Raw genomic sequence first — 12,021 nt, 5'->3', positions numbered from 1 at the left:
GACTGGTACAATTGGACTGATATCCCAACGGCGGAACACGCTCGAAACTCTTCAATTTAACCATGTCAAATTTCGAAAATGAGGCAGCCAAGTTTACAACCATAAATAGTGCGTTTGCAAAAACTTTTATTCACTTGCAGATTGGAGAATGGAAAACTGAGATGTCTATTTCTTGTGTTTCTTGTCTGTTCCTTCTACTGATTCTCTCTGTTCATTCTACTCTTCCTTCTTTCTTTCGCGGGAGTTCCGACTTTGTGGTTATTTCAACTGTCATACAAAAAGCGACCCTTTACTGCACTCAAAGGCATCACCCCACGAATCTGAGGTGGTACGGATTTCAGGTGGAGTATTCATATACGGCACAGTAGATTGTGGAGAGAAGGGTGATTCCGTCCATTTCTTTCTAGTTGCCGTAAAAACGGCCCTGAAGATACGGCTTCGGGCGTTTCGGCGCGCTATTTTCTACAAGGAGTTCGATCGGAGCGCGCCAGCCTTGTGCACGCGCCGCATCTTTCGGGCCGTTTTTTACGGAAGAAATGAACGAAATCATCCCCTTCTCCATAATCTACTATGCCGTATATGAATACTCCACCTGAAATCCGTATCACCTCAGATTCGTGGGGTGATGCCTTTAAGACAACTTTTTACATTCCCAAGTCTAGACATATGTGCTCGTTTCATGAGCGAACGTCCCTTTATAAATTATATCGTACTACTTAAGGGCAGGATAAGACGAATCTGACGTGGTGAGGGGAATCGCTGGACAAGCTAGAGATGATTGTAGATTGCGGGATCAGGGGTGGTTTCGTTCATCCCCCTCAAGTGGAACCAATGAATAGGTTGCTGAGGGGACCACAACGTATGCATAGAGGGGCGTTCTTACGTTCCTCGTAGGAACTAAGTAGGAACTAAGTAGGAACTAAAGCGTTTCCTACGCGGTTTTTTTTCAAGGACGACTAGGGAAAAATGAGCAGAACCACACAGATCCCGCAATCTGCAACCCCATTTCTAGCTTCCCCGCGGATTCCCTCACCACGTCAGATTTATGGTATGCTGCCTTTAAGTTTTCAGAGCGATTACCACAAATGAATAAGTTTTTTTTTCCGCAAGTGAAGCCTAACACATTTACCTCCCTCCCAAGTTTACAACCATAATCTTGTATTCTAAAAATATTGAAAGACAGCTGCTGACACACACATGCACAGCTGGGAAATAACTTTCTTCCCTATCAAGGAGCAAAGATTCCTCTTTGGTCGTTACATTCCTATTCTTTGTTTTTCATATAAACGTGGAACAGGTGTCAACCTTCACCACTGACTTTACAACGGCGCCATTCGTATCCCAACTATCACCTCTAGTACCGCGAGTACGTAAGCATGAATCCACTTCAAATCTTTCCACAACGTCAGGATTTCGGTGTTCCCGTCCTCTTCTTCTCTTACAACCTCTTTCTAGTTGTCTTTTAACATGTTGTCAAATGATCACCAAACATTTGCAATGTATCAGAAAAATCCCAGCGTGTTATTAGCTTTCCGTAACCTATTCAAAATGATTTCCTAAGAACAAACGCAGAAAAACTAGTATAAACTAGTTTTAGACTTCCACTGTTGCTTCAACTGGTTTGCAGCTGTTAATATCTGATTTTCACTTTTTTGCTGACAGGTGGAGTCCAGAGTTTTTCATCAATAGAACTGCAAGCGGGCTAAACCTCAACGAACCAAGTTTGTGCTTCTTTTATAGTGGTCACTCAGGTGACAATACTCGCTTACTTGCAACAGCATGCCTCACACAATCGGTTTTCACATGTACTTAGTGGTTTCCTAGCTCTTATAGTTACATCATTATTCCAAGAAAGATTTCTATTCATTGACAATTCGAGCAATCCCTCTAGTTTTTAGTTGGTCACACATGCTCATCTTAAATTAATACACCAATTATACTACCGAGGAAATAGGCACAGAAGCAGGTTCTTCTTCACTAAAACATTAAAACATCATATTGATGCGTCAGCAAAGAAATTGCTACTTTACGTGCTTTTTCGTGTATCTATCAATCTGTATCACTGGTTGTTGTTGTGCATGGCATCGAAATATACGACAAGTCGCTTCTTCCTGCCGTCTCGAAACAGTATTATAAAAGATTAAATTACAAGTTAATTATAAATTATAAAGGTGATCCAAAAAAAAATCCTATAACAAAACTTCCCTTGATATGAACGATAAGATTAAAAAGTGTGCAGCCCATAAAAGAGTATGACAACATGAGGTTAAGATGTAACGATTAGTAATGCTCCATTTTTTCCTTGTTCTATTTTCAAGTTTTCCCTACGCTGCAGTGATGAGGACATAAGTAAATAAGTGAGTAAACAGCATTATTCAAAGTTAACGCCTGCAACTCTACTAGGTGGCAGAAACACTGGATAAGTGCTTTCATGTTGGAACAACAAATACAGAAAATGTGAACTTCGATGTTCCCTTCATTTGCGATTTCACGTCATCCTAACAAAATATGCAGAAATGTCTGCTATTAGATGAAATCAAAGGTGAAATGAAATGTTTACGTTACGTAGAATTCATGATTAATGTCTCCAGACCTGAAAAGTATTGAAAAAAATTATCGGGTAATTATCTAATGATTGTTTAACAGTACTTGCAATTTACTTTCTTGTTCGAGGGGTCGAGTTTAACCCTTTTCCTCCAGTTACATTTTCTCATAAACTATGATGCATCAGGTGAAATTGATGGTGTTTCGTTTGTTGTTGTTAGACCCAAAAAACATGTACTAGATTTCGCAACTTTCGCGTGAGATTTCTAGTGCTTGGAAGAAAATTCAAAATCTTCAGAAACAAACTTTAATTTCTAGCAAAGAAACTATCCAAAACTTCAGTATCATTTACCTTCGTTTACGCTCTATTACATATCTTGCCAATAATATGCTTTGTAACTTGAAATTATCATGGAAGAAGTAGCTTTCTTATAACAGTAGTTTCTAAATGTAGCTCTTTTGTTAATCTAAGGAGACGAAACTTTTGTGCAGCAAACATATTTGAAAGTGGGAGGAGCAAGTTAGAACTCAACATTTTGACGAGTAACTGCGTTCGCGAATGGAGGAGCCCTTAGCTAGCGGCTGCTCTAGGCGTCAATCGACAATTGCTTTTCCTCCCCTCCTATACGTCATCGGCATCCTCACGATGAGGCTATCAATGGGAACGTATAGAATTAAAACAAAAGACACAAATATCTCATGATAAGAATGCATCAATAGTGTGCTTGAGTCCAGTTGTGTATTTGAGTAAATATTTGTTCTCATGTTCTCAATGTAATGTTTCTCTTTATTTTGCTTGCCTTCCATTATTTTTGCAAGGTGCTCATGACGACGTTCACAAATCGCCACTGAGTGGGGTTATGCGCAGCATTTTTCGAAATGCTGCTCTTGTAAGCTCCAAGATTTTCCCTTGGTTCGTGTTGAAATAAAATTTTTGGAAGTTTTGTTACATTCCCTTTTACCAGCTAACAAAAGTTGTTCATTTCTTCTGTAAACATTTCCTGAGACCTTATTCCTTTTGGAAGTGTTGTATTTTGGCTCGTATGCCCCAATCGCTGTCTTAACACTAAGTTATGGAAGACATCTAGATTGTTGGAAATAGCGTGATCACGCTCAGTTCCTCTAATAATTCACAAAAACACCTGTGATGTAGCTTTGTTTGCACCTATATGCCCAATTACGCAACTTACTGCGGGTAATAAAACAGTGACAATCCTAATTCGTCGCTATTGAGACACCTTCTCTTGCATATTAGGTATATTAGCCGGACGTTGGATGGTGACAGGACAGTACGCGTTCTAACGAATAGCAGTTTTGCGCAGCTGCTGTAGATGCCGTTTCTCAAGAATTTATCTCGATTTTATGGGGGAATTGAGAGTGATCACGTTCTATCTTGTTGATAAAGCCTCTAAGCCTCCACTACAGCACAAATGTACGATTTTTTATACCTTTAGAATACGATGAAATTCAAAATCTTTGGAAATGTTAGTTAATGGCAGTAACTGTTGCAAGAAAAATCCACTCTGTGGAACATATGGACTCCCATGATTTTTTATGACGGTGCCATGGAGACGTCATCGTTCACTCGAATTTTGACATGCAAAACTTTGGTTTAGCTGCTTAAGCAATGTGCAACAATAAGTAAGAACTGCTCACCTGTGAAAAGCAGTTGTTTTTGAAGGGTGATTCTAATACTACTCAGAAGTAGGGTCTCATCTCGGAAGTGTGCTGACGTTGAAACAATTTTAATTGTTTCCTTTAATCTTTATTTCATTTGTAAACGTGACTATGTTGGTAGCGTAATCGATCCCAAGCATTCGGCAAACATACAAAGATTCGTTTTGAAGCTAATTGAGCCTCAGCTCGTGGGTCCTAACAAAATCAGAATGATTCATGCAATTCGAAATGACTCTCTCTGACTTTATCATGCACATATTTATATTTTAAGAAAAACTACAGCAAGGTTTACGCAGCGCAGAGGAACGGAAATGTTTGGATGCAATAGGTGGAGAACACTTTCCCCAGTGAGCATTTTTTGCAGAGCATGTTGAACGAAGTGAGGACGCAAGTGTTGCCCACAAGAATAATGAAGTAGTGAACTAGAAACAGAGAATGCATTTTAGTTTAAGCTGAAGCTCGTAGAACTTCTGGTTGAACTAATCTTAAGCCATTCTGGAACCATACCGTTGATAGTTGTAGTTTAAAGGCAGCATATTACGACTTTGAAGTACTACCCACAGCGAAACCATAGAGTTCAGGTAGTAGATTACGGAACCCAGGGTGGTTTTGTTCATTTTTCCTAACCGTTTAAAAAAACGGCGTAGAAGGGCCTGTTTTTTCCCTTCACATTTCTGTTGCAAAGGGCCACCCTTGTACTGTGCCGCTTCCATGTACGAGGGCTCAGAGGTCAATGATGCCTTCTCACCAGTCTATTCAAGTGAAACCAATAGGCTGCTGATAGGACTGGACCGGTGTAAATAGAGGAGCGTTCACTTGTCCCTCGTAGAGACTAAAGCAGTTCCCCCGCCGTTTTTTTTTGTGACGTTAAGTGTCAAGAAAAGATGACCGGAACTACGCTAGGCTCCGCAATCTACTACCCGATTTTCAACGATTTAGCTTTCGGTCCTGCCCCGCGTCAAAATCGTGATTTCCTGCCTTTAAGTGCTACAATTTGGTATTTGACGGCTTGTTTATTTGTTTATTTATTTATTCTATTGAGAACTACTTGACTAACCAAGTAACTATTTTCACTGCCCATAAAAATTTGGTTCGTTCCATAAATGAAAAATTCCGAAAATAAACAACTTTTGCAAAAGAGCTTTGTTTTTGTCGAGAACATGCCCAGCCGAAGCCTGCTGTTCCAGATCTTGAATGTGTTTTCCGCACTTTTTTCATGTATACTTTTCTCTTAAGCTTGTGCTCAGCGAAAAGGCTACGTTTTCATTGTTAATGTATTTGTCATCTGCAGTAGGTTGCTTCAACAGGGTTGCTTGCCTGAATCAATTTACGTAGTTTAGAGGCATTTAATTTCCGTTCCTATGAATGTCCTTCTTGAGATCTTGATTAAAGTCATCACCCCACGAGGTGGTACGGTTTTCAGATGGAGTATTCGTATTAGTACGGGATCGTATGTAGATTATGGAGAGGTGGGTGATTCCATTCATGTCTTCCTAATTGCCGTAAAAAACGGCCCGGAAGATGCGGCGCGTGCACAAGGCTGGCGCGCTCCAATCGAACTCGTTGCAGAAAATAGCGCGCCGGAAAGCCGTGTCTTCCGGGCCGTTTTCTACGGCAATTAGGAAGAAATGGACGGAGTCACCCTTCTCTCCATAATCTACGATCCCGTATACGAATACTCCACCTAAAATCCGTACCACCTCAGATTCGTGGGGTGGTTTAGTCGACTCATTCTATCAACACCAACTTTGTAAACTCATCAAACTTGATGAATATCTGAAATCAGGTAAAACGTAAGAGGCATGAGTTGCCAAAGAATGTTTCTGGGCAAAAAATAGCCGTGTGGAGTGGAAGTGGCACTCAATCCACGGATCAGATAACATTTATTTTAATCTAGGCGTCGTTCCCATAGGAAAATTTTGGGCTGAGCTCGGATCCTGATGCAAGAGGCTTTGTGCAACGCGTACTTGAGCGGCGAAGTCGACCGAGCAGGAAATTAAGCCGAACAGATACCTATGTGCTCCAGACTCCAGTATGCGCTTTGGAGGTTGCTCCAATGTCGAAGAGCTAAAACAAGGACATTTAACGTTACGGTATCGATAGGCTAGCGTGCAAAACTAATCACCTACGAGGGCAAGGATGAACTGGCACGGTCAACAGCAGGATATAGGACGACTATACTTGTCGAGGAACTCGGCAGGCTTCAGCGTAACGTGTGTTCCGGTGGTCAATAGGATGACCACCTCTCCCTCTTTTCCTTGCACGGAGTCGATCGTTGGGCAGTTGCGCGCTCAGCACGTCGACAGCCCTCTCTAACGGACGGCAACGCTCGCGGTAGAAAGTGATAATACAAAACTGTGCCTGCGCGGCATCGAGTGGCGCAACATTGAGCGCAAGCGCCCCAAGCGCAGTTCCCCCCCCCCTCTCCCGCACTTTTGTCTTGGAACATATTCGCCGCCCGCTCTGATCGGCCATCGACTTTGATGACATAAAAGGAACAAGGGAACTGGAAAGTCAAGGTGTCAAAAAGTGGACTTCGGGCTTCTGGCGGTAAGCCGCTGACAAGAGCACTCTCATACGCGAACTGGACCGGTCGTTGAGGACGGTTTGGGCCCTTTAGGTGCGGAACAGAAGAGTCACAGGAAGCTTGAGCAGCCCACAACAAGATGCTGTGTGCCCAGTAGATTCGCGAGCTCACCTTGCCGTGACACCTCATATGTGGCTCGAGCTGATTGATGGGGTTTATGGCTTCGAATTGGTATACCGGCGCTGATGGATATCAGCCGTATCGAAGCCATAAACCCCACTCACCCATTTTACCGCTTTGCAGCGCCAGCGCCACTATTCGAAGCCGTTGAACACGTCTCACTGCTTTCTGGAGTTATATATATATATATATTTATATTTATATTTATATATATAACATATGTTATTATATAATATGATATATATATATATATATATATAATAACACGCTTAGTCCGTGTGTGTGTTTGTTTGTCTGTGTGTCACGAAAATACTCCACAATGATGCAAAAATGTGCACCGGTGAGGTGCGGAACCGTCGCAATGCACCTGATAGGCGAGCACTCTACCTTTTATCTATTGCCCTAAGGTTTGTAGCTATCCATGTTGGCTTTGATAAGCCAAGTTAGTTTTCACTCATATGTTAGTGAGGCTAAATAAACTTTCATGTGAATGTATACTTCCAAATTTGCAAACTATCGTGGTGTATAACAACGGGCTTATTCTGTCACGTGTGTGCGTCTGTGTATGTGTATGTCTCTGTCAAGAAATCCCAAAAAGAGAGGGAGACGGATACCATGGCGTCGGTTTGGTGCGCTGGAGCGTCAACGCGGTAAAATTGGATGAGACGGGTTCTACGGGTTGAATTTGTGCCCCGGAGCTAGACAGCTGTAAAACGGGGGACGGGTCCCACGAGGGCGGAATGGTGCGCTGGTGCCAGGAAGCTATAGAATGGGGAGAGACTGCGTTGGATTGGTGCGCGGGAGCCCTAGCGCAGTAGAATGGGTTTCTATGGCTTCTTCACATGTCTATTTCCCAGCATGTACCCATGATGCTGCAAAAATCCTTCCTTCAAAAAAGGAAACACATGTGCGAAATAATAGCCAACAGTTTACTCGATCTGACATAGAACGCTATTTTTATCACTACGATAGTGATATTTTCGTCATTCCATGTTAACACATCATTATTTGCTAATAGTTGAGAACGGAGGAAACTCATACTCTGAATGATGTTTCCAAATTGTGGAGGTTTTGAAAGGAAAATAGATGTAAAATCAAGCTTGATTGTTCTCCAAATATAGAACTGATGCGTCTAAGGAAAAACCATAAAATCTTTCATCTATGTTTGAATTTTCGATTTTAATTCTACCGATTTTCTACCGATTTTTTTGAACTTTTGATAGAAAGAAAACAACTCTAATTTTACAAAAAAAAATGTAGCTACTATTATTTCTCATTGAATGGATGAAGGCGAGCGAACACCAAAAAAAGCCTGATATATATATATATATATATATATATATATATATATATACGTGACGGAATAAGCCCATTATTATATCGTTTACTATATAGCATGATTTATTATGGAACTGTTTCTTAATATTTATCATATCATATTATTCCAATTTATTTATTGAGCATCCAATTTTTTTTTCTTTACTTCCGTTTATTATGTCTACCTTTGATAGCTATAGAAGTTCCTATATTAGAAAGAATGAGATGAGGGAAGGTCTACTTCAAAAGGGTCGTTTATCGAGCGTCGCTTCCAGAAGAGTTTATTTTCCAACTACACGTTTGACTCTGTTGTGTAACACCACTGTGCACACAAGTGCGGCAACACCCTCTTCTTTCTGAGAGCTGGAGATTCTGTTCTTTTTTCGCGATCACTTCGCTTCACCCAGACTTTTCGCAGCTCTCTAGCCCTCGCTTGGGGTAATTTCATATGATGGTGTGCTTGATCATCCACATCTTACGATTACCAGTGTTACCTCCCTGCGTCTGGAATGCAAATGAACCACGTTTAGAAGTGATTTGCTTTGTCAGGGCCGGTATTCTCTTTTCCATGGCTCTCGTTCAAGCGGCTCAGGCCGTCGAGCAACATGTTTGCAGTTACAAGCGTGAGCTAGCGCCGAAGCCCCAACAGTTCCGAAGCACTTACTCATACTTATAGCACACATTTACGACTCGACGAACATCGATTTTACTGTGTGCACTCCGTTCTCTCTTATTTCTTTCTCTTTTTGCTGTCGTAGCTTTCTCTCTCTCTCTGCTCCTCTTTGATGTGATGGTATATTTCCAAAACAGTAAATGTTGCCGTGTAACCTGCATTTTGTTCGCGTAGTGTTCGCATTTATTTTCTTTTGCGGCACCCAGCACGTCATCCACGTCATGTTTTTCAGACAGTTTGGTTAGGCCCAAAAAGCATTAACGTTTTCTATATTCGCTGTTATGTAACACTATGGTGGCGCTCCGCCTTAGCCGGCCAGCGCATCCACGCGAGAGTGCCGAGTGTGGTAGCCTGGATCCGTCGATGGCTCGATCACTTCTGTACCTGATAATCCTTCTCTTGGCTGTGATTTGGGCAATGCCTCAACCAGTTCTTCTCTTAGCCGGGATTCCAGCTCAGTTTCTTTCGGAAGCATATCGCGACTATGCAGCGAAACTCTTGCTCGTGAAAGTGGTTGCCCCAGTGTACTTACCACTGGCGACTGGCGATAAGACAGTTTTCCTCACGGTGTCCATGACCAACCTCTCCATTTCTCGTGCATCTTCTCGAGTATCTTCCGCCTGCGTCGCTACCTCTGGCGAAGTCGACCTCACTCATACTCACAGCATTTATGCGCGATTTGGAGGTGACTTTAGCGATTAATACGGATCCTGATTGGGATTGGAAATGACTGCTGAACTGGTCGGACTTTGTTAGGTTGGAATGAACATTTATAACTTAGCCCAAAAGGAACCTAAAAGGGCAGCTAAGTATGCATTTTGTAGAGAAAGGCGTGGGTCGCTGAAAAGTTGAACTATCTTTTTTTCGTTGAGAAAAAGTTGGGAATTTTATCAAGTTTTTCAACCTCTTCTCAACTACTAGACTGGTGCAGAAATAATGCGCGTTTCAAACATTCACTTCGAAACGTTTCAGCTCGCCTTAAAATCAACTTCATCAATCGAAATAAGAACCATTACAGCCTACCCATCTTTGCCAACGAGACACAAGTTTGCTTATTCCCGCTTCAGAAGCGTCAGAAGCTTTTGGAGTGATAATTGGTTGGCGCCAACTGCCAACGCCTTTTCATGAAGAAATATCTGTGTGGCGACCGGTGAGAGGCGATCAAATCTCAAGTCGCTCAGGACGTCTTCGTTTCTGCTGTCGTTGACATATGTGCCTTTCTCGAAGGTGCAGAGCGTATCAAATTTCACGTGATTGCTCTGCAGGAGACCAAGTGCAGAAGGAACGACGTACGACAGATGAAGATTTGGACTAGGGGACCGGAATGAAAATGGAATGGCAATCGTCTCGCCGGGCTGTTGTCCGCCACTCGCCTCTTTCACGGTAACTCTTTTTTCATGAAGAAAGATCATCGTCGGTGGACATGGGAATCGGCCAATGACGCGACTCATGCCGAGATCGACCACATACTCATCAACCGGAGGTGGTGTCTCTTTGACGTCTCGGTAGTGCCATCCTTTTTTGGTGGTTCTGATCACCGTCTCCTCCGTGCAAAAATACGACTTAGCCTTACGATCGGCGACGAAGGAGGAAAAAAGTTGTCTACGACGGTTGCGTACTCTAGAGCTTCTTGTCCAAAGGTGACTTGCACATAGAAGAGGACTGAAACGAGGACTGCCACTTGGTGCTCATAGGACTGCGAGCGTGAGCTGAACGTGTCTCGAAGCTGCGCACGACAAACTTGAATTGAATTTCAAAGAGAACCAAAGAATTGTTGGAAAGAAGAAGGATTTTGAGGCTTTATCCGAATGCACTGCACATTAAGCGGTTAGTGGCAGGCATCAGCTGCAAAAAAGTTTTGCAGGAGGATCTTCCGCAGTTCACGAAGAACGCCTACTGCGAGGACGAAGGAGTGCAACTTGAAGGCTTCCAAGTCGTGGAAACTTCGTCATATGTTCACCTTGGACGTTCTGTGAATATGGAAAGTGACTTGGAAGAAAATTGAATAGAAGGATGAGAGCAGATTGAACAGCATTCGTACCTCTCAGGGAAGCTGCAGATAAACTGACGGAGCAAGATCTCCGTGCCCATCTGTTTGACTTAACAGTTCCTCCAGTACTCAGTTACGCAGCGGAGACGTGGACAGACACCGCTGCCATCTCTGGGAAGCAATTCATTACCCACAGAGCCCTTGAGCGATGTTTTCATGTTTAGCCTGCGCACACAGCACCTAACCGGTCTTCTCATCTCCTAACTAAGAGCAATGTCTCATCTAACGAAATGTGTATTGAAGGTAAAGCATAGATGGACTGGTCAACTATGCATCGAAAGTAAAACATAGATGGGCCGGTCACATTATGAGGAGAATCGACGATAGATGGACTAAAAGAACGCTAGAGTGTATCCCAAGAGATGATAAACGCCCTCGAGGGAGAACACCGACGAGTGGTGGTGATGTGTTCGTTACACGGTTGGACTAGCTCAGAGATCAGCTATATACGAATCAAAGACCAAAAATGGTGCACAAGAAAGAAAAAAAGAAGGCACATTTGTCTAAGTCATGACATTCAAGAGAAATTGGCAAGCTTATTGTCAGTGGAGCCAGGCGCAGTCTTTTCATCCTGAATAACACGCCAAACATGTTCTACTACACCAGAAAGCGAAGAATCCTTTCATGACATCTTTTCTCCCAATCCAGAATGTTCAACTTCTATTTATCTACATATCAGGATTTGGACGACCAGTTTAGCCCAAGGCAGAAAGAGCACATTGAGATCCAATTCAAATCTGACGGGGGAACTCGAACAAGAGGGATCATTAACCTTTGTGATTCTTAAACGACTACCACCAAAATCTAGACAAGACCAAACCAACTAGAAGGTGCGGAAGGCAATAAAAGGAGATTTCTGAGAGATAGTTTGAAGAGGAAGCAACATGACGGAACAAATCAAAAAGAGGTATAACTGCACGATTCTGGTATCCTTGTTGGTGAATGAGCTTCACTGAGCGAAACAATCTTCATAAGTCAGAAGGAGAGGAGTGGCCACGCAACTAGCTGAAGTAAGAATAAGGGTAGGAGAAGAAGTGCAAGAAATAGAGAGAG

General features: G+C 42.6%; 2 protein-coding genes across 2 annotated transcripts; one reads left to right on the top strand and one right to left on the bottom strand.

Moving 5' to 3' along the window:
• Positions 1–9,209: 9,209 nt before the first annotated feature.
• On the top strand, positions 9,210–9,620 carry RB195_022479 (uncharacterized protein; the record flags this gene model as incomplete). The annotated part of the gene is made up of 1 exon (XM_064209612.1): positions 9,210–9,620. The coding sequence occupies one exon, from the start codon at positions 9,210–9,212 to the stop codon at positions 9,618–9,620; it is 411 nt and encodes a 136-aa protein (XP_064065493.1).
• Positions 9,621–9,970: 350 nt separating this feature from the next.
• RB195_022478 (uncharacterized protein) lies at positions 9,971–10,369 on the bottom strand (the record flags this gene model as incomplete). Its single annotated transcript, XM_064209611.1, has 1 exon — positions 9,971–10,369. The coding sequence occupies one exon, from the start codon at positions 10,367–10,369 to the stop codon at positions 9,971–9,973; it is 399 nt and encodes a 132-aa protein (XP_064065492.1).
• Between the last annotated feature and the right edge of the window lie 1,652 nt (positions 10,370–12,021).

The sequence above is a fragment of the Necator americanus genome, chromosome X (genome assembly GCF_031761385.1).
Source record: "Necator americanus strain Aroian chromosome X, whole genome shotgun sequence".
NCBI classification, from domain to species: domain Eukaryota; kingdom Metazoa; phylum Nematoda; class Chromadorea; order Rhabditida; family Ancylostomatidae; genus Necator; species Necator americanus.
This window is presented reverse-complemented; position numbering and strand designations above follow the sequence as displayed.